The sequence below is a fragment of the Cardiocondyla obscurior genome, linkage group LG04, assembly GCF_019399895.1.
Source record: "Cardiocondyla obscurior isolate alpha-2009 linkage group LG04, Cobs3.1, whole genome shotgun sequence".
NCBI classification, from domain to species: Eukaryota; Metazoa; Arthropoda; class Insecta; order Hymenoptera; family Formicidae; genus Cardiocondyla; species Cardiocondyla obscurior.
This window is the reverse complement of record NC_091867.1, coordinates 963088-984883: the sequence shown is the minus strand read 5'-3', so window position 1 is coordinate 984883 and position 21796 is coordinate 963088. Positions and strand designations below refer to the sequence as shown.

The 21796-nt window shown below is 36.5% G+C and overlaps 1 protein-coding gene across 7 annotated transcripts; it reads right to left on the bottom strand.

Annotated features, from left to right (window-relative positions):
• Positions 1 to 174: 174 nt before the first annotated feature.
• Positions 175 to 21401, bottom strand: Frl (formin-like protein). 7 transcript variants are annotated; one of them, XM_070655832.1, is made up of 18 exons: positions 20671 to 21401; positions 9303 to 9386; positions 8595 to 8681; positions 8345 to 8451; positions 7973 to 8112; positions 7391 to 7578; positions 7038 to 7114; positions 6489 to 6804; positions 6236 to 6352; positions 5819 to 6059; positions 5466 to 5740; positions 5105 to 5372; positions 4866 to 4993; positions 4336 to 4780; positions 3968 to 4242; positions 3743 to 3856; positions 2955 to 3053; positions 2187 to 2329 (listed from the first exon to the last, which is right to left on the bottom strand). In XM_070655832.1, exons 1-17 carry the CDS (start codon positions 20878 to 20880, stop codon positions 2979 to 2981), a joined length of 3147 nt encoding a protein of 1048 aa, XP_070511933.1. In that variant the 5' UTR covers positions 20881 to 21401; the 3' UTR covers positions 2187 to 2329; positions 2955 to 2978. The 7 variants fall into 7 exon arrangements, with proteins under 7 accessions (XP_070511927.1, XP_070511930.1, XP_070511929.1 ...); XM_070655826.1 differs by lacking the exon at positions 2955 to 3053 and having other exon boundaries at positions 175 to 2329; positions 20671 to 21394; XM_070655829.1 differs by lacking the exon at positions 2955 to 3053 and having other exon boundaries at positions 175 to 2329; positions 8345 to 8424; positions 20671 to 21393.
• Positions 21402 to 21796: the final 395 nt, after the last annotated feature.

Sequence of the window (21796 nt, the reverse complement as noted above, 5' to 3'; positions counted from 1 at the left end):
TTATCTCAAGTTTGAACAGATCTTTCTTTTAATTTCAATAATTTTAAATCAACTCTTTTTTTAACGATACATTAAAATTGAGTTACTATGATCTATTGTATTGTTTAATTTTTATTGACAACCTCGAATTATGCTACTTAATCCTATAATATTTAATAATTACCGACACTTGGCTTTGTGAAGTAATTAATACATTTATTTAAATCAGGTTTTATACAATGAGTATATTGCTAATTTTTACAATTTAGATAATAAAATGCATATTGTGTGTTCGTGTATGCACATATTTTTTTGTTGCACAAAATGTATATATAAAATAGCTTAGTGCTCCAATCTCCAAGAGGATTGAAATACTATTTTTTTATCACATATTGCTCACAAGCGATATGTGCTAAATACAGAAAATATTTTATCTAAACATCACATTGGCAATTGTTTTAAGCGCAGTTACATTATATTCGTTCAAAACTAATTTCTATATTACAGTATTTACATTATTTTTCTCTAGTAATATATAATATCAAAAACGTACAAAAGTAAAAATATAACTCCATTCTTTCAGAAGTTCGCGATATGTTTTGAATCAGGAAAAAGCTTGAAGAGAATTACAGTCTTATTACATTTTTTTTCTTTTTTTTTGATATTAACAATTAAGAATCTTAGAGAATGAGAATAATCGATGTATGTACGAAGTTTTGATTAGCAGATCTTTTCATGCATTTTTGCGTTATAGCTCGCTATATCAACTTTTAGACAGCGTCAAACATTTTTATACAAGTACTTAGATATTTACGTATTATATTGTATATTCTTAAAATGTGTATGCGTGTACAAGGAATGTAAATAAGCAATATGTTGCAAAATCATTTACGAAATAGTTTTCAGAGACACTAACATCTCAGTCAATTATGTCGTAACAGTACGCGTTATAGTATACTCGTATATCGCAGAAAGTTACGACAAGTATGTATTAATATTATTAATTATCACTTTTTTGTAACATCTTGATTTTATTGTTGGTTATAAGAAGATACATTTTTGTCATTTGCAGTACAAAAGAAATGTAAACATTTATTTTAAATCTTGTACATTTGCTCTCAAGCTGAAACTCATTTACTGCTTAGAACTTGTGTAATTCCATAGTACGTTTCCCCAGCTTATTACACATCGCTGGAATGTTACAAATATCGTCATTGATTTATTAAAATCTGTGACTGCTAAACTGACTTTATACACAAACTTACTTACGTTTAGAGTTATATGACTTTGTCCATTTGATATTAAGCAATTACAAGATTTAAGGAATAAACAATTAATTTAATTAACGAAGATTAAGTTCATATAAAAATTATAAATATTTTCAATACATATAACAATCAACAACAACTAAATTTAAACAGTTCTACACTTACGTATCTCATATATATAGATATATATATATATAAATATATATGTATATATATGTATATATTATATATCAAACAAAGGAAAAATAAAGGAAAAGTAAGAATATAATTGAAGTATAAGCAAATTTTGTGTAAACGTCAGAAAATGTAAAAAGAATTACTTAAAGAGAAATAGTAAAGGCGTGTCTTAATTAATATCATATTATGCTAACTTGAAAGAAACTTACATGTCTTTAATTACGAGATTCATATACGAACTATGTATAATAGAAGGAGCGTTAAATGTGCAAAATATTTTTTTCAAAATTTACTATCTTTTGATAAATATAATGTTCGAAAAATTTATATCTTAAAGTTGTGTAAATTTCAAGTTTACGACTATGGACTTTCAGCACCACTAATTTAATTCGAGCACTAAAGCCTCATCTAATTGTACGTACTGAATATTGTCGTTCAGTTCCGAAATTGTATGCTTATAGTAGTTTGTATATGTGTACGTAAAATATTTTTCAAAAATTCGAATGTACAAGTGACTCTTTAGTTGTGCGCGGTGTTAATATTTTTCAAAAGTATTCTCAAACTATTGGTGTTTTCAGTTGCTATCGTATTTATAAAGCTAAATTACAATGAAACTTTAATATTGCAAGGCAAATCGTGTTCTCTAGAATAGGAAAACTTTGAAATGCGTATAAATCGGAAATGCTAAACGATTAGAGTTCAAGCTCTTCGGCAGTACGCGAGAGTCTGTGATTATCGATACGTCGTCGTTGGCTACGTCTTACAGCATCTGCTCTGCGATATGGCTCGGACCTGAGACCAAGAAGAATATCCTCTAGGGCACCATTGTATACTTCATCCTGTTGCAATAACTTTTTCTCTTGCACTAATCGTGTCTTATTCTTCAGTTCGTTTATAACAGCATCCTGATGATATACAACAAAATATTAATTATTACCAAATTATTTAAAATATTTACGTTTAAACATATGCATTTATAATATATACAACATATAACTGTAGAAAAAAATTATAATTATAATATAAAACTCGTGAACTATTATTCGGCAGATCAAATTTAATAAAATTTTAAATCTGATAAATTTAAGAAAATGCAACCAATATTTTATCTAACATCGAATAAAAAAGTATTTAATACAATTATGTGCAATTTAGCATTACTTATTTATATTATACAATACATGAAACTTTATGTCAACGAAAGGAAAGCAATGATAGAAGAATTCTCTCAGGCAACATCAATGCGAGCTAAAACATGCAAATGCATACTTCGATATTGCTATTAGTACATATATTATGTAAGGAATATGTGTAATGAGTTTATGCAGCATATTTGTATATACAGAGAATATTGAATTGTAATCAATGTGTAAGTAAAATAATAATTTTTTTTTATGAAAAATTATAATATACTTTACGTCGATAAGAAAGTCTGACGAGATAACTAAACTTCGTAATTATCACGTGTAACGTAATGTGTATAGATTAAAAATCATATGTTAATAAGGAAGTGAGTGAGGACAGACTTACATGTTGTGAATTGTTTCTACATTGTTATGTTCTGAGCTCCAGTTCATTAAGGTGGCGGTGTAACAAACTCTTGTTCGAGTTACAGCAAAATTTCGATGGCTTTAAATCCAAATAAATATGTAACAAATAAGAAGAGACGTTTATCAAATCTATAATGTTTAAGAAATGGAAAAACTGTAAGAGACACGCGAGAACTAATCAGGGTCATGTAATTGTTGTAAATATTCACAATCCCTGTAAAATATCATGCTACTTCACAACATGCAAGTTAATGTTTTATGTATTTTTTAAAATATTTTCCTACACAATATAAATGTTAATTTTAAATGCATTTATGTTGAGCATTGATGTTGTAAGAGAGAAGCATAGATAAATATGTATAAAATATAACATATATACAATCTATTAAAATTATAATTTTAAGAAAATTATAATTACTCGTATTAATAACCAAGTTAACAAATATTTAATCTAGAAAAAAATTATCTAACAATAAGTATAAAATAGAATGTTAAACCTAATCAGATACATGCATAAAATAGTATGTAATTTGTCACAAGAATTATATAAAAAATATATGTAATTTTATGGTAATAATAATATTAATACTACATTTATAAATTGTAAAAAATGCATACGTTGGTAATATTTTAAAGATATTTTAAGAATAGTTAAAGAAACATGCTAGAAACACACATTTTAATAAAATAAAAGTACTTTAACGTTGGTCATAAATAGTTAAAATATATAAATTTACAAAAATAAAACGTGAAAAATGTAAAACATACCTGTTGTTTCTTTTGATTCAATTTATTACGTTTTATAACTTCCTCGGACGTATTTAAAGCTTCTGCTGCAGCAGCCTCTAATCTACGGCGCTGTTCATTTTCTTGATCCGCTGCCTGTAAATTAAAGTATCGTACTATTTTATATATGCATATTTAACAAAAGAACAGTGCGATATATTACACATTAAAATTTTGTTATTAAAAAAAATATAGTTGTCAACGTACCTTAAACGCTCTCGCGAATCTGACAAGAAGGGAGAAGAAGGTATTGGCATCAGCTTGTCTCGGACTCTCTCCAAAGAATTCGACACATTCTCGGAATGCTTCACCAGCGGTACGAGCATCAAGTTTCAACCGGCGCAATTTCTCCTCAGAATTATTCAAAAAGTCACGCAATACCGTATTGTGCTTTTCTTTACCGCGTAACTCAAATTCTTTTCGCACAAGATCCATACCTTTCTCCAATTCGTGAACATCGGTCGTAATGTTTTCTAGCGAAACTAAAATTAATATATAATTTAATAAATGCATTAATTTAATTTTATATAAAATATTAATATTAATGTTTTAATAACTAAATACGATAAACATACCTGTTGCAGCCTTGTCGATGTACATCAACTCCGATTCAAAATTAATAAGTTCTGGAAACTTAACTCGTATTGTGGCGACGATATAATGCAAAAGGCACATCCTTTTATCGGTCGATTTCGTATCTAATAATGTATCTAAGCTTTGTAACTTGAAGCCGTACGCGGGGCCCCGTTTGCTACTGTTTAGGTAGTTACCGAAGGCAAGAATAATTTCTAATACTGATCTTAACTTTTTTGAACTCTTAACCGAACTGGATGCAGATATCACAGCGTGTATTTGTGGTGTAATAAGATGTAAATTGTCGAAAAAGTTTCCTATGTAGTTCATAATAGATAACTTGGTAGATATCCTTTCTACTTTACCAAGTTGCATCAAAAATTTATCTTCTTCAGTTAATAAATTGACGTTTTTCTTTTCTATAATATATTCACGGTAAGCCTTGATCTGAAATTAATTTATATTGGTTTATTAATGTTTTAAAGATCTTTTTGTAACGATAATATTCGTATTTAATATAAAACAAACTTACTTCTTGATCAGTAGGTACCATACGTTGTAATAATTCTACATTTTCAAGCGAAAGGACTTTCAAGTCGAGAGCATTAACTGCCATTATTACTTTCTCAACTGGCATTTCCATTTTTCGGCGTGAAATAGCTAACATAAAAAAGGAAAATGAGATATAAGTAATAAATTTATTTTTACATATCACGTCATATAATATCATATCATAATATAATATAATATAATATCATAAAGTTTATTTACCAATATTTCGTAATCTCGTGTGCTCTAAAAGTGATACGTTTTCAGGTTTCTTGAATCGTTTACTCGGGAAACTTTGGAGACCGTCGATTTCGCTATTACCATTGGCTACGTGTCCACTCATGCCAATCTTAAATCGCTCCTCAAAGTCAGAAAAGTCGATTTGGTTGTGCAAACGATCGTCATCTAACTCATTGAAAATAGTACCTCGTACTTGATTAGGTTTTAAGGCGATCCAATTAAGTGTAGGAAGTTTATACTTTGTCTGAACCTAAATGAGAAAAATGTAATTTCGATCGAATAAAAAACAATCCGAGAAAGAACCGAAATAATAATTGCCAAATAAAAAAAAAATAATATATACCTTTCGTTTAATAGTCATTGCTCCATTAGGTGCTTGCATCATGCCAGCTGGTGGTGGAGGTATCGGGACCGGCGGTGGTAACTTATGATCTCCCACAGAAAGAGGTGCCATAGGAGGAGGAGGCGGACATGGTGGCGGGGGAGGAGGCGGTGGAACAGGAGCCACTGGAAGCGTTTCATGTAACGTTGGCGACGGTGATGAAGCGAATGTCTCAGATGTAATGTTATCCGAATTACTTAGAGGACTTGTCGCAATTCCATTTCGTAGACTAGCAGCTAAAAGACCGAACATACGTTTACATGAGAACTTACTGTATTTGTCTTATTCATATTTTCATTTAGCGAGTGAAGTACCTGACGAGCCTTTTGTCAGCGTTCCTGTGAGGTTTTCCAGTTCAATGATCTTATTTTCTAGGACGCTCTGCCTTCGTGCAGAATCCTGTTTCTGCCTCTTTAAAGCTGCAAGTTCTTCTTCTGCTGCTTTACACGCTTCTAAGGCTTCGGCATATTCCACTTTGATCGCGCCTAATTCTGTCTCTAGTTCTGCCAATTTTGCCAATGATTCTCTTTCTAATTCAGCCATACGATCATGCGCCTATGTCAAACACAATTAATTATAACATTCAATAGATTAGTATCGAAGTACGTAAAATATAAAATTGTGTAAATTAAATTTTATGTAATATGTGCTTGTTTTAACCTCTGTTTCTTTTTCCAACTTGATATAGTAATAATAAGTAGGATAAAAAAAAAAAAATTCGTATTACTTACATGGCCAAGTTCATCCTCTAATTCCGCTACTTTTTCCAATGCTGCAGTCTTTGTTTCGCTGTCTTCCATCAAGGCAGCTACGTCAAATACGTTATCTAGATAAGCTGAGATTTGAACCTAAAAATTAAAATAACATATGATAATTACAAGAAACATAAACCAAATTAATAAAAATAAAAAACGCGCGGTTGTAGTATTTGATATATAGAATCACGCTCGATCAATTTTTTTACTGTGTATTTAGTTCACTGACCTGCAAATCTTCACTCTCTGTGTGTCTAAGCTTCTCGAGATATTCATCTAACCCGAGCTTTGTAAATTCATATTGCAGATGTACCCTGAAGTTCATGTCCTCAACGGAATGAACGACAATATTGACGAATTGCATACAAGCGACCATAAACTCTATATGGAAGCTGTCATATTGAGTGAAATATGCCATAAGAGTCGTAAACCTTCTTCTTTCGGAGCATACTTCTTTGAAATTATCGAACGCTGACAAAATAATTTCATGACCACCTTTCACTAGGCAGATTGCAGCGAGAAGTTCCAATACTAAAGCTTTTGTCCTAAAAAAAAAGTACGTTTATTACAATTATAAGCTAAATCACAGAAAAAAATTTTTTTTAACAATGATAATCCATTCAGGATGTGATTAAGCAAGAACTTGTAGTAATTTGAATTTAAAATGAATGACCAAGCTGTTACAGCACATTACGGATATTATTTCACACATTTATAATGTCAGAAACTTTCTAAGAAATACGAGACAATAATAGATAATAGACAATACGTGACTCACCTTAAACTTTTATGGATTAAACTCAATGCAATGCAGTTGATAGCTTCTCTGTGTTGAATAACCATGTTAAATCCGTACTGTGAAAAATGTAAATGTTGTATTATATCCACACGATAGTAAGGATGTGCATATGCATACGTTGTTATGTAAATGTACATTCTGTCATACTACATTATTAACGTATCGTTTAAGTTTATATAATAAATATGCAAAAATATATATTATTTTTAACTTGAATTTTACATTCAAAAAGTTTAAACTCAAAGGATTTATTTTATCAGTAATTAAAGGTAATAATTTTCAAATATATAACTAAATCGTGTATAGTTACTTTTATTAGAAATGATATTCACCTTATTATTCATGATAGCACGCATGCATAAAATACAAACGTGAATATCATCCTTTGCTTCACCCATATTTAAGCGTGCTACGTGTCGAGATCTCCTTTTGACCCCAGGACTGTCTTTGAGCTCTTGAAGAGGTGGTCTCAAGCAACCGTTGTTTAATGGTGAGGTATCGCCAGTGCCTGCTATTAATACTATTATCAACTATTTTTCAAATCTATCATAAATTAATTAATTACAAAAATATAATCGGATACTTTTTGATTTAAAAAGAAAGGAACACAAACGTTTCTTTATTTTACTCGAAAATATTTTCTCAGGTGTAATAATGTGACTTTTAATAGTAATATTATTGCAGCAATCTATAATTAACGAAAAGTAAGTAAATATTTGCTTTCTAGATAAATATGGAATTTGACTTGTCGATATAAATTATCTATTTCTATATCGTAGTTCATTATAAATAGAAATCTTACACTTGTCAATTTTAACAGATTAGTGCGTATCTAATTTATTAATATTATCTAACAGGCTGAAATAGATTATCTGGGGTTTCTATTTTTTTTAGCTTTCTAATCAGTTTCTTACCGGTTTGTAATTTTTCTTCAGAACTTGCGTGAGATTCCAAGAGCCGTTGCTCATGCCGCATCATCAATAGCCTGAAGCTGAGATAGTCTATCAAAGCATCCAAGCCTTGATTTTCTTCGTCCAAGAACTCCCTCACCCACCTGCAATACTGTTTAGCTCAGAATACAAGTTTGTCGAAAAAAAAAAAAAAATCTCGATATAGACGAAACAAACTTATACGATAAAATTTATTAATACAATTATTTATGCATTCGATGCTTAATACAATGGTCTATTATGCTGAACTAGCGACATGCATCAACGCAAAACAGAGACGTAAAATTAGTACTCAAAACGATATATTATTATTAAATGATTACTAAATTCACTTACTCAATGTGATTTGTGCGTAATGATATCTCTAGATCGCGCAATACCTGAGTCGACGTAGACTCGCCGACCATTTTTCTTTTCTGGAAGAACATAAGGAAACGATACGACTGTGTAATCATTAATATCCGTTTGACAATAAACTTTTTACGGTTGAATTATAATATAATATAATTACTACTTCAGAGATTAAAAAAAAAAAAAAAGAAAAATTAAAAACCAACAAGTAAAACGAGCAAATAAGATAACGTACTCGATGACTCCGCGATGCTGTGGGATCCAGATAAGTACGTAATTTGGCCAGGTAATGGGACGGTGGATCTTTAGCTTGTACTCTTTCCTGCAAAGCAGAATTAAGTAGAACAGAATTTTTTTTATCTCCTAAAATTATCACATATTTATAAGTTTTATTAATTTGACAAGAAAGTATCTTCCTTGTTTGGCCGAGCCTCGCAAATATTGGCCTCTGTAAATTACTGTCTGTTATAGACTCGTCAATAACATTTGGAAAAGGGATCATGGCTACGAGGGCTACGAGTATATGAATTCCATCGTGAAAAGGGATGCTGCGTACTTCTTGCAGCCCGCGTATAATAGCTTGGCTTGCATTACATCCGTCTTGTGTTACGCATATGTTCTACAGGCCCGGCTTAACCATGACTTGCGATTATCCCTTTGAGAATATGTTTTTATACTTCTATTTGAGATAATTTTATTACATCTTATTAGATGCAGCCAGTGGTTGCAATGTTACAAAGAATCATTCAGAAGCGCAATAAGAATGCATCTCAAAATTGATAGAGTTCTATCTTATCAATAATTGTACTGGCAATAATAATGTAAAAAGAGATACGATAAATAGTTAAAATTAAGTCAACGTAAAAGAAAAAAGAGAAAAAAATATTGCTAAAATTTTTTTTTACATTTTGATATGTAATAATATACATGCGTATGCACTTACTTGGTCGCATATAATGTCCCATTTCTTTTCGTTGTCGTACTGCTTCAAAAGTTTCGCTTTATCCGGTGGTAAGTCCATGGAGGCCTGCGCACGCAAGAAAGAGTAGCATTACATTACTTAAATATTATACTGAAAGTGATTCGCCAAGCAATTCGATATACATATTTCGTTAAAATCGTGAAAATACCACTTTCAATTCTAGATTATTACAATTACGAATAACTTCAACGTTTACAAATTAATATATGTAAAATAATGTTAATAATAATATTTATTCGTTTGCGGATTTATTTTTAAAGGCATTACGGAATTTTCGAATATGCAATTACGCAATTATCTGTCTTGCCCAGACATTAGATTTAATTAACACTTTTCTGCATGATTTCTTACTCCTTGGAGAAAGCCAACGCACGCGTTCTCCTTCAGTGATCAGGATAAGTTACAATTTTCAACAACGTAATGCAATTTCTGTTTTGTGGCAATAGCCGCTGCGATGTTATATTCAGTCGCATTAGCATAATATTTGTTCTCGAATTATGGTTTCTACTCAACTGGAGCAAGTGATACTTTCTTTCATTTTTCGACCGTGCAACGAGAGCGCACGGAACGAGTTTCCCTCTGCGAAACGAGAGAAAAATACGAGCGATTTAAGCGGACATTTATTTTCATTATCATCCACCGAGTGATAACTCTCTTTCGTGCCTGACGTTTTCCTTAACTTTTCAAGGTGTATTCGCGTCAACTAAACACAATCGAGACAATTATATCAATGCAAACAAATTTTTTTAACTTGCTGAACTTTGGTCATTAATCTCTTTTATCCTTAAATCAAAGCAGAACATTTCTAGAGAGGCACAAATTTTTCTTGTTTCTTACGTACGTTATATAATCATGTTACGCATATAAAACGCACATTATATTTATGCGTTGTATGAAAAATATTATGTCCTTTATTAAAATGCTGGTTTCGTTACACATTGTCCCCCCGCCGCACTTTGTAAGGCTTTGTAAAACACGATGGAAAATTAGTAACTGTGAGAGAAAGCGGCGATTTCTGTTATGCCCTATGGATGTAATTGTTAAGGTCAGAACATACTTTGAACGGTACGAAGCGGCGGCGATCGTTGGTTTCACTTCGCTGCAGTGCGCTTTCCCTTTCAGTGTAACGGCAATATGAATCTCCGATTGCGCAAATTGTTGTAAAAAAAAAGAAAAAGAAAAAAAGAAAAAGAAATGTATCCAGACAAATTAATCGTGTGATCTGAGACATTCAAAAATATAACGCCGAACAGATGGCACGGTCGTTTAAATGCCACGAGTACGTCGCCTTTCCTGCATGAACACGCGGCCCTCAATTTAATTCGGTTTATTGAACCTGCTTTTTACCGGGTAATTGCGTTCCACCAGAAATATCGGATTACTGCTAATGGGGTGCGTGCATACTTTCACAATAGGCAGGATGCGACCGATGATGTCCCATAGATACGCGAAAACCAAGCTTCAGCGATTATTCCCTCGCGTTCACGATCGAAGCGTATTTATAACGTATTAATCGAAATGTCCTAACGCTAAATAAAACAAACTTGCACGCTTACTTTCTTTTTCTCAGCTTACTCGATTATATTCTTGTACTAAGACAGGAAAAAAGATAAAAGCTGATGAATTTGAAACGCTGACGTAAATTCGTTTCAAGATTTCAAGATCCGCCGACGTCCTGTTTATTCTTTGACGAATATCGGGTTACCTCGATGCCTGAACGATCGTATCCGTTGGCAATAAAATGACGTCTTAACGCCGCCAAGAATGAAACCAATCTTTATTGGTAGGTTTACTGGGATTACTACAAGCAGACTACTGCTCGTTACACGGGCACTGACCTTCGAACGAGCTAATAAGAGAGAACTTTCAACCCGCGACGATTATTTGCACCGTGTGAAAAAGCAAATTTTCGGCGCACTCCTTTTCATCCTATTCAACGCCGGTTATTATTTCACGAGAGTTATTAATTTGCCTTCGCTTGTAGCTCGCGTCTCAATTTATTTCACCATACCGGTAATCTCACGTGTATTTAATTGCGAATAAAAATTGGCAAACTTTTGTTGCGCTACAAGCGTGAACTCGTGCTATTGAATTACTCCAAGTTGCGCCCAGACCCTTTCGCGGTCTTGATATCGGAGCAAAGGGGCTTTAATCAAATCAATGATCCTCTCGCATGGAACCCTTCGCTTCTTGTAAGATTAACGAGCTAAGATGGCTTCGTCGGAAAGCCCCCAAAGACCGATACCGCGGCCACTTCTTTCCTCGTTACTCCAAAATTCATCGAGTTGAATAAATAATGCGGTATTTATTCGCGCCGGCGGTAAATTTAAAGAGCGTTCGAAAGTAAAAGCCAACAAGTGACACATGAAATGCCATTGGCGCACAAATTAAAGGTACTTGTGCCGGCTCAATAACCAAGTGCGGGCATCCTCGAAACACGAAAGAATTGACTGTTGTCAAGTACTTAAGGTTCGGCGAATCGCCGTTGCCTGTCATTTGAACGCACGCCATGCACAAGTCATTAAAGTCATCGCTGTTAACAGTGCGACACTCGGGTCACACGCGAGCAAAGTAGCATCCAGAGGCTGATTGTGTGCTCAAGACTACGACTTGTGCAGGTGCACGACGATTAAAACTGATATTTGCAGGTGCAATTATTATTTCAAAATTGACTGCAAAATGTAATTGCAATTTATTTATTTATTCTTTATTTTATCTATATACTTAATATTTTTCTTTTTTCTTTTAGTTGTTAGATAAACTGTATCAATTGTAAAATTATTAACCATAATGACAGATATTATCTATTAATGTATTTGATGTCACGATTATCATCGATTAAATCGCACTTTAAATTTCCGCGATCTTATTCAAACCTCGATTACGAGACGGCGGGGGTTTCGCAAACTTGAATGAGAGATACGGCGATCTAAAATTAAGTGATAACGTCACGATGTGCACCCGGCCGCGATGACATCATCTCACGAACTCACGTATACTTCATATACGGGTCTTTTTTTTTTTTTTTCTCTTTCCCTTCTATATTGCCATCTTTCGCCATCGAAAGAGAGAGGGAAGGAGAAAGAGAAAGAGAGATTGCGTGTGTGTAGAACCTCTCGGTATAAGTTCGCGCAATGTGTCCGATAAGTGGACCGGCATTTAATCACTTCATTACGGCAGACAAATAAATGTGTGGCTAAATGTAAGTACCACTAGTCTACAATTTTTTTAATTCTTGAGAAATGAGAAGAGCGAGCTTAGCAAAAACAGCTGCCAAAATCTGAATCGTTCGAATGCTCAAATGTTCATTTGACTTTTAAATTCCTTATCAAATGCACTTTAATTTTTTAATACGATATTTGTTAACGTCCGTTTTTAGAAATAATAATTTTCGATTTATTTCTTTTTTTTTTTCTCGTTCCTATCCGTAAACTTTCGCCGAAGTTCCAAGATGAACAACTTGCACTGCATTAATCTCGAGGAAAAAAAAAAAAAATAATAAAATAAATAAATATTTGACTCTATCTCTCACTCGTCATCACTTTCAACGCTCCACTTTCTCAGTTAGTGCTTCATATTCCGCTAATTGCAAATCGGCTTAAGCGTCAAGTAGAGTCTCTTAGAAAGAAAAATAGAAACAGAAATAAATCGAGTACGTCAAAAATAAATTGTCACCTGGTGGAGTGTTTAGTTAAAACTATAATATAATAATTGAAAATTATGCTTACGAATTTAGATAAAAATAATTATCAGCAGTAAATAATCGGTCTTTAAATCTGATTAGCAAGCTGATCGAGCCTGTTTAATGCTAAATGTGCAGTGAATATAAATCTGGCCCTCTGAGAGCATCGCGGTTGGCTCAAACGTCGCATTATGAAGGGATTCCAAAGGACTCGTATTCAAGATCGCTGATCTTCAAGGCAAGCCGAAGGGAGGGATGTTAGAAGGAAGGGCATTACAACACTAGCGAGGGCGGATAGGTAAGATTGTGCACACGGCCGACCGGATGGAACAGGTTGGTATAAAAGCGGCGGAGAGAGATGAAAAAAAAGGGTGCGACGCAACGCGTGCTGGACCAGACAGCACAAAGCTACCTCGTTATCCAGAATATTAACCATGCATTAATTATGCGATTATTCGGAACCTAAATACTTTTTCACAAATGAAAGAATCGTAGACTTCTCAAACATACGACTATCATATATCCTTTTTACAGGACGTTACAATTTGGTGACGTTCGAATTAAACAAAGGATGCTTTGCCGAAATGAGAAAAAGATTTCATGCCTAACGATCTCGGAATCATTGTATCGATTTTATCTCTATGCCATTGATCGTTTAACGAATGTGCATACAATGTAGAGTTCACGTTCCCTACCGAAACATCCGATAACTGTGAAATTAAAGTTGTGGCTGGCGACGCTATTGAAACATTTATTAGCATCCCTAGCCGCAGTGTGTCGTGTAGCGCACCCAGGATCCTCCGCTGTGGGCAATCGTGCTTTGCCAAGCCGACACCCTCGTCCTCACCCACGTCACGCTTGAATAAATTTATGTATGTATGACGGGTGAGGAGAAAAGGGGAGGAAGAGAGAGAAAGAGAGAGAGAGAGAAAGTGAGTGAAAGGGTAATGACCCGGGAGAAAGAGAGAAACATACATCGGATTAATGGACAATGAAGGGACATTGGAGGAAGCCAGCGGAAAAGAGGCGATTGTGGAGGTTTAACGCATCGAAAAATATGAGAGGGGGGAAAAAGAAAAAGCGATGTCACTCTGATTGAGGAACGCGCGGTGATATCTTATCGTGAGGACGTTAAAAAAAAAAAAAAAAAAAAAAAAACGATCCGTTTCTACGTCTTTCCGCGCATCAAGTTCAAAGAGCAATTGTTCTTGGCCGCGATCAGGAACAAACGCGCGACTGAGGACCGCTCAACAACGATCGTCTCTTTCTGTGATTACGATGCACATCTGCGATCCCGCTTGGGTTCCCTACGACGCCCCAATATGCAGACGGAGTGTTGCAGCACGGCTGCACACGTGCGGACCGGACGGGAATGCTCGTCCGCGATTCCGCGCGCTCGAATTTTTTTTTTACACGAGATAAATATCGCAACGCTCTCGCGTCGCCGACATGCACGTTGACTCACGCCAGACAACAAAATCATCGCTGTTTTCTTTTCAACCTGCCTTAGAATTTAGCATACAAAGGCCGGTGGGATTATCGATCACCTCTCGCAATTTAATATCAGCGTTAGAAATGCAATCAATCTCGCGGAACGCTCTCCTCAGTCGCCGGAGAGTACCGATTGTTGCAGCGAAAGAGAGAATTAACGACTCCTCGTGTCTATGTTTATTCTGATAGACGGATTTGCATTTATACCACGGCGTATCTTTATCAATGCAATAAATTATCAACGACTAAAACTCGAAAAAAAAAAAAAAAAAATTTGTCCTTTGGACGGCTAGAACTTTGTTGGATTTGACTTTAGCGCGACGCATTTTGATACTTATCGATAGAACTCCTTCGCGAAATGCGCGGGGGGTTAATGTCACAGACGTAAATCATCAGATATGTGAAGATAAGGAGCACCGAGTCAAAATATATGATGTAGGTGGTTTCTATAAATAAGCATTAAACGCGCCGAATTAGGTAAATTGCCTAAGGATTTTCACGGTCAAGCAGCAACGTTTAAGCGCCATCGGTAGAGGCCGGTGTCCCTCGACTGGTAGGCTCTTTTATTTACTGCCCAGGAATAGCTCTATTCGCACGTGCACGCCATTTGGCCACGGGCCATTTCGCGGCGAGTACGCTTACTCTCCTGGCTTTCCTTTGTCCTCTTTCATGAGAAGAAAATTCTGGCCAGTCAACGTTAACGGTGTCGATTTTACCTGTGATTTCCGTCACCGCACGTGATGGCAACGCGCACGTGATGCCGCAAGCATCAACCGGATTTCAAAATTGTGGAACAGAATCGAGAAGAATTTCAATGCCGATCATAGCCGTAATAATTTATTTCTCTAGATCCAGATGAAACAAAATCAGAAAAAAAAAAAATATATGTATATAACTTTTTTTTTTTTTTTCAAAATTTTCCCTCAAGAATTTATTTTAATGTACGAATTAGAATTTAGAAAGATATAAAAAGTGCAAAGTGTAATTTTCTTACTTATCGTTTAATAATATTTATAGTTAATTTGGACAAATACGTGACAGTATTTCACAGTTGCGATATTCCTGCATTGAAAGCTTTCTCGCTCAAGAGTGCAATCTCAAAATTAAAAGAGAGACAGAGACAAGATCTATCGAATTATCTAAATATTCTAAACAGAAAGTAGATATACATATAACTTTATTTATATAGATACTTGATTTTTTTTTTTTTTTTTTTTTTACAAATAATTGAATCCCACGGTAATAGACATTATCCCGCATACTGTTCCCACGTAATTACTCGATAAAACTTAGTAACCCGGTCAAACGAGTTCCGCCTTCGATCGATAACACCCTGATATCCCTCATGGCGTGGCGGGCAATGCCTTAGCACGTACTTGCACATATGGATTTCTTTCCAGGTCAAAAGTTCTTCTCTAGGAAGCCGTCACCCTTATTTCAATTCACACCGCAACGGCTTCAGATATTAAAAACGCTCTGACAACAATATAATAAAAATCTGAGGCTTGTAAAAACTAATTAAATTTAACGGAGAATAGAATTTAATTGTTAATAACGCGGACGTCTCAGAGACTCGGCGCCCAGCCTCGGGTTTTGTATTGCCGTGAGTTTTACAATGTACTGATTTTTCCGTCGGCTTCCGCAGCACATTCCCACAGTGCAACGACGAAATTGCAGTGTGCGCCACGAGTGTCATTTGGATATCCTGTTTATGCAGTTAGAGGCACGATCAGAAGAACGCGATTGCACCGCAATGCGAGACACTATCATCTCAGCGAGAAATGCAAACAGGGAGGGACACGTGTACCGTCATTCGCGCACGCGAGCAAGCCATTTAATATTTCAGTGTCGCGTTAGATGTATACCGCTTACATAAAAAATGGAAAAAAAAAAAAAAAATGTTATTTGCCTCTCGGCACTTGTAAGATATACTTCATAACTTGGATTACTACTATTTCTAATCCTTCCAGAATATCAAAGATCAATCGTAATCTTGCAACTCCCCATCGTTCCTCCGCATACATTTTTTTCGTTAAGCAAGATTTTTTTTCTCTCAATATTCCAATTTTTGTTTCTCAATATTCCAATTAAATTCAAATAACTTTAGCTCCAGTAAATCGCTCGCAGCTCAAAGCGACAAAAATATACGAAAAGCTCGATGGAGCTCCGTGGCAGTAATAATTTCGTGAATAGGATGTAATTAACCATATTAAAATGAATCGGCGAGGAGCAACGCCGAGTGAATGGCGTGGTACTTTACTATACCGCCTCAAAGCAGCTGAAAGAAGTTGCCAGAGAGACCACCGCTGATCTCCAATTACGAAAATTTCTGCGCATTCCGGTAGCGTTTTCTGCATTGTGAGACGATTATGTAAACGAACGTTTGATAAGTGCCTTCATTGATGCTATCGGCGTTCGGATTTAGTTTTCTATTTAATGTCGCAAGTTATACATTAAGTATAATTATGTCTAGCTAGATATTTTTTTTATTTTATTTATTTTTTTTATCTTCGCGTTCGTTACTGGTTATTCTCATCAACTCGCGTGGAAAAGAAATGTCCCCCGGCCGGTTGAACCGGCAGTGTAAGATATTTTGGTCCAACAAACGAAGATAAAACAAAAAAAGGCAACGGATGTGATTGGACGTAGAAGCAAATATGCCGGGGGACTTCGAAATGCCTCTGTTAGATATTCATTCAAGGTGTAAAATAATTTAGAGATTTTAGAGAAGTTATAACACAGCTATTGGAATATCTTGAAATAATTGTTGCTTTCGAATAATTAAGAAGAAAAAAATATTTAAAAATATTTAAAAAAAAATTATAGGTAGAAATTATTTTTAAGCGTGAAAATTTTCATTATATTAAATAACGTTGAATAAATTAATTAAATATAATATTGAATGCATAATACTTGAACTTAATAAATCTATCTTTATATTCACGTCTAAGGTATTAAAAATGTAGGTAACAATCTGGAATGTAGGTTGTTATTTACATTTTAAATTAATATAATTAAAGAACGTTCATGACTCGTCGCGCGCATAATTGGAGTAATTGTCCAATAACGTAATTATCTGGAAAAAATAGGGTAACGAAGCGACCGTATGTATAATCAGTAATCATTAATAACTCATGGTAGTTGTTAGCATATATGCCCACGAAACAAAGGTGCGAAATGTATCGCTTGAAAAAAAAATCCTATATTTTATATATATATATATATATATATATTTTAATAATTTGCAATAGACTGAAAATATTCGTTTTAATCGTTGCATCAATGAAAAACATCACTCGATCTCTAAAACTATTGAAGGTTTCCCATTTCATTTCATGCATTGTATATTCTTTTCTATATACCTGTACAGAATCCCCGAATCTTTTCATCTGTCGAGAGTGAACATCAATAACTTGCAGCTTGTTTACTTGCAGCTAAGTACGGTTTTATAAGTCGTGAAACTACAAAAGTACCGCGTAAAACCTCGTGCATTTCCCTTTCTTGTCTGCAAATTGGTATATTGAGATAACTGTTTGCGGATAATACGTTTCCTGCACTTGTGGTTGACCATCTCGGAAATGAGTTGACCGGTTATTGCTCTCGTCTCGGTTATTTTTTACACGAACCAATTTTATTCCTTGCAGGAAACAATGCAGAAAAAGAGAAGAAGAAGAAAAAAAAAGAAAAAATACCGTCGAATCTCGATCAAGTCAGAGTCTCGCAGATTGCCAATCATTATTGATTATTGAGTTACATCATCAACAATTATATAATTATTATACTATTGCGTTTCAATTTGTACGTTCGTTATTGATTTCATTGAATGATTACGAGTTCTATTCAACGTTTCATGCACATAATAACCTATGCACTCGTTACTTTCGCCATGATGACGCCTAATCGCGTCATCGTGATATAAAGCAACGAATCATTTCTCGAGCTTTATTAGGTTTCCGTCTGCGGTTAAGACGGAGGGAGAGAGGAGGAGAAGAGAGAGAGAGAGAGAGAGAGAGAGAAGCGAGAGGATACAACATCGAGGTCAAGAAAAACTTCGGCGCGGCCCTGGGTGCCCCAAGTCCCGTGATCCAAGGCGGTTTCTACGATGTGTACGACTAACTAGTGATGACTCATCAACAGGCATTTATAATGAAACGAAGTCCTGCGCGATATTTTCAACCGCCGAGACAAGCCGGCCGATGATGATGATGATGATGATGATCGCGTTGATGATGATGATTACCACGATGATGATGCCCGCGATCTCTCGCTCGTAAGGGCTATTAAACGTTCGCACGCCTCCGACCGATTTCTTGAACGATCCTTTGAACTCTCGCCACGCGATGCCACGTGCGATGTCCCGGCCGCGTTAGATTCCTTCGTCGTTAAAGGACAGCTAAGCGACAGCTTATCGATCAGTTTATCCCGTCGTTATCAGCGAACGGGGTAGGGAAGGGATTGTGAATCTTGCCTGCCGGACAGTCGACGCGGCGCTTCGGCATTTGAGCTTGAGCGGTGCGCTTTGTTGGGACAACGAAATCGTAGCTATCGCTCGACTCGTGGACTGATGACTCGTATACGCGCGGAGTGACTTCATACACATCGAGCCGGAAGACTATGTTGATAATGCTTCATAGATATAACTGCGGTGTATCCCGATGGGTTCTTGGAGCACTCTATTTCCGCCCCCTCCCCAAGTTTAATTTCTCGCCGAAGAAAGCCGGCTTTTAATGTCCAGTTTGCGTTTCTCTGTCGCGTGTAGTTAATCATTTTTCAAGCGCCTCGAATATTTTAATTTCAGACCTGAGCGCCTGATTAGGATTTTTCTTCGCGAGATTAGAATTGATTTATATTGCAAAGAGCGGCGGCACGAAGAGAACGACGAGCAGGACGAATTATATACGAATTGAATGCCGTAAATAAAGCAAGGTGGACGTTTGTCGTTGTAACGTTAACGGTGCATATAACGATGCACAATCGAATCGTATTTGGTGAGAGCCGCTGGCTCGTAGGCGTGCCATGTCTTCCTCCACTTCGTCATTCATCTCTCTCTTCCTCCTTTCTCTCCGTCTTTTTTCCAGCACACGAATTCTCGCCTCCGACCTCTCGACATTTTCGTTTCACGAGAGAAATGAAAAACTCAAGAGCGACCCGGCCCGTCAGTTACTTACTCAACTTCTGATCGTAAACAAAAAAAAAATAATTCGCCGGGCCGTTGCATATAAAATTATTTTGATTTTATTATTGCGCAACAATAAGCAGCAGTTACTTAATCGTGGAGTAACAAGATAAATAATTGAAATAATAAAAGAATAATTTCAATAAATAGAAAATAAAGATTCTTTTTTTTATCTGTTATATTGAATAATTTCATCTAGCATCGAACTTTATATTCTTAGATTTAGATTAAAAATTCACAATTTATTTGTCATTAACTTTATGTAATATTAACCCCATTATTTCCATTTTTCTTTTTAAAGCAAAGGCACAACGAGAAATTTATTATTCGTCATATGTGACGTTAACTAATCACCGATAATATTTAAATGCCAAGATGTTCGATATTCTACATAGATAGGCTGTTAAAAAATAATTTTAAATACAAAAACGTCGTTCGGAAAAGAGGAACGAAATAAATCTTGAAGTTTGTAAAAACCTGACCGGAGTTAACAACAAGCGCGAATGAATATTCAGTCGCAACGAAGCGCAGCAAATTCAAGGTAAACTCAACTTAACAATTGAAATGATCCTTCACGTTTTACGTGGCGTGTAACGTTTTTCGAATTCCCATATATGTATACAAAATATCGCTTAGTAAGAGTCTAAATACTTTTTAATCATCGAAACGGTCGTCAACTGTCGTATTTTCATACGTTGCCCGGTAAAAAAGAGCGCGGCGTTTCTTTTACAACCGAGCTTTTTGCAACCAAGCGTTCTGATCTTCAAAATACATTTTCCATCGTTAGTCGTGTGTCCTATAGTCTGAAGTTTCCTCCAGGATAAAGGAGAGAGGGGGCCTCTCGGCCCCGAGCGGGAGAATAAATCTGAGCTCCTTTTCGCCTCGCGTAATTTACGAGGCGGGCTCAAACGCCGAGGAAATATCGTCGATATCGTCTGCTACGATCGCGGAGAGGAGGAGGCGCGTAGTGTTGCACTTACCAGCACTTTGGTGAAGCGCCTCTCGAGCTCGACAGCATCCGGCATCGGTTGTCTCGGCGCGCTGCGCATGCTGCCGGTACGCGTGTGAGGCCCGCCCAGGCTGCCCATGCCCATGCTGGGTTGACGCAGCACGCCGGCCTTGACATCGCCGACGAACACCTCGCGGACTCCGCCGTCGGGCTCGCCACCGCGGCTCTGGACGATCCCCATGTCTTCGGTTCAGCGCGCGCGCGAGCTCCTCCGCGCCCGGCGAGTATCACGGACGGAGATTTTCGGCGACGACGTCGACTCGCGCCGCCGCTAGACCGCTACCGCCCGACGCAGCGCAGCGCGACGAGGAACGTGTCGCGGCGTCGCGCACATGCATCCACACACGAGAACGATACACGCACCAGGCGCGCGCGCGCGCGCGCGCGAGCAGGCGCGCGTCCACGAACGAACGTCAACAGCGGGCGCGAACGCGGCGGCGGTACATCCTTCGTCTCGCTCTCGCCGACGCCGCACGATCGAGAATCGCCTAAGAGGAACACTGTCGCGCGAGCGACACGAGCCGGTGCGGGCTGGGACGTGCAACAGGTATCGCCGGGCGGCCGTCCATCGCGAATACCCGAGACTTTTCGCGATTCTCGTTTGCGTGCAACTTCACTCGCTGCCACGGCAGTCACGGCGGTACGCTCCACCACCGCGCTTCACTCGCCGCGTTCGCCCGACTCGCCGTACAAAACGCACTCGACCCACTCAACGTCCACCCGCGCAGGCTCCCGAGTCACGACTGACCAATTGGAAAGTAACAAATGTTTATAGTGGCGGCAGTGGACGGCAGTGGCTCCACCACCCGCTACGCACTCGCGCGAGGAACCATTTCTCGTTTCGCACGAGATTCAAATTAAAACGCAGTAAACCTTGCCTCGTAACTTAAACAGCTCTGTAGAATAATTTCTGCCCGCGCTCTGCCTCGAGAAATTGTCTCTAAATGATATACAGTATGTCTTAAAAATAAATAAAATTAAAAAATTGTATTATTTAAGTAAACATCCGAACATTTTAGATTTTAGTTGTAATTACATATAAAAAGATAAATTACAATATTATAATTGAAATTGTTTTTACAATTATTTAAAAAACG

Bases quoted from the DNA above. Each gene is read 5' to 3' on its own strand.
- Frl (XM_070655826.1), bottom strand. From the start codon at position 20,880: ATGGGGATCGTCCAGAGCCGCGGTGGCGAGCCCGACGGCGGAGTCCGC. The intron at 8,113-8,344 runs GTAAGTGAATTT...ACAGTATTGCAG, and splicing joins TTACGCACAAATCACATTGA to GTGGGTGAGGGAGTTCTTGG. The intron at 7,115-7,390 runs GTGAATATCATT...CATTTTTCACAG, and splicing joins GTGCTATCATGAATAATAAG to TACGGATTTAACATGGTTAT.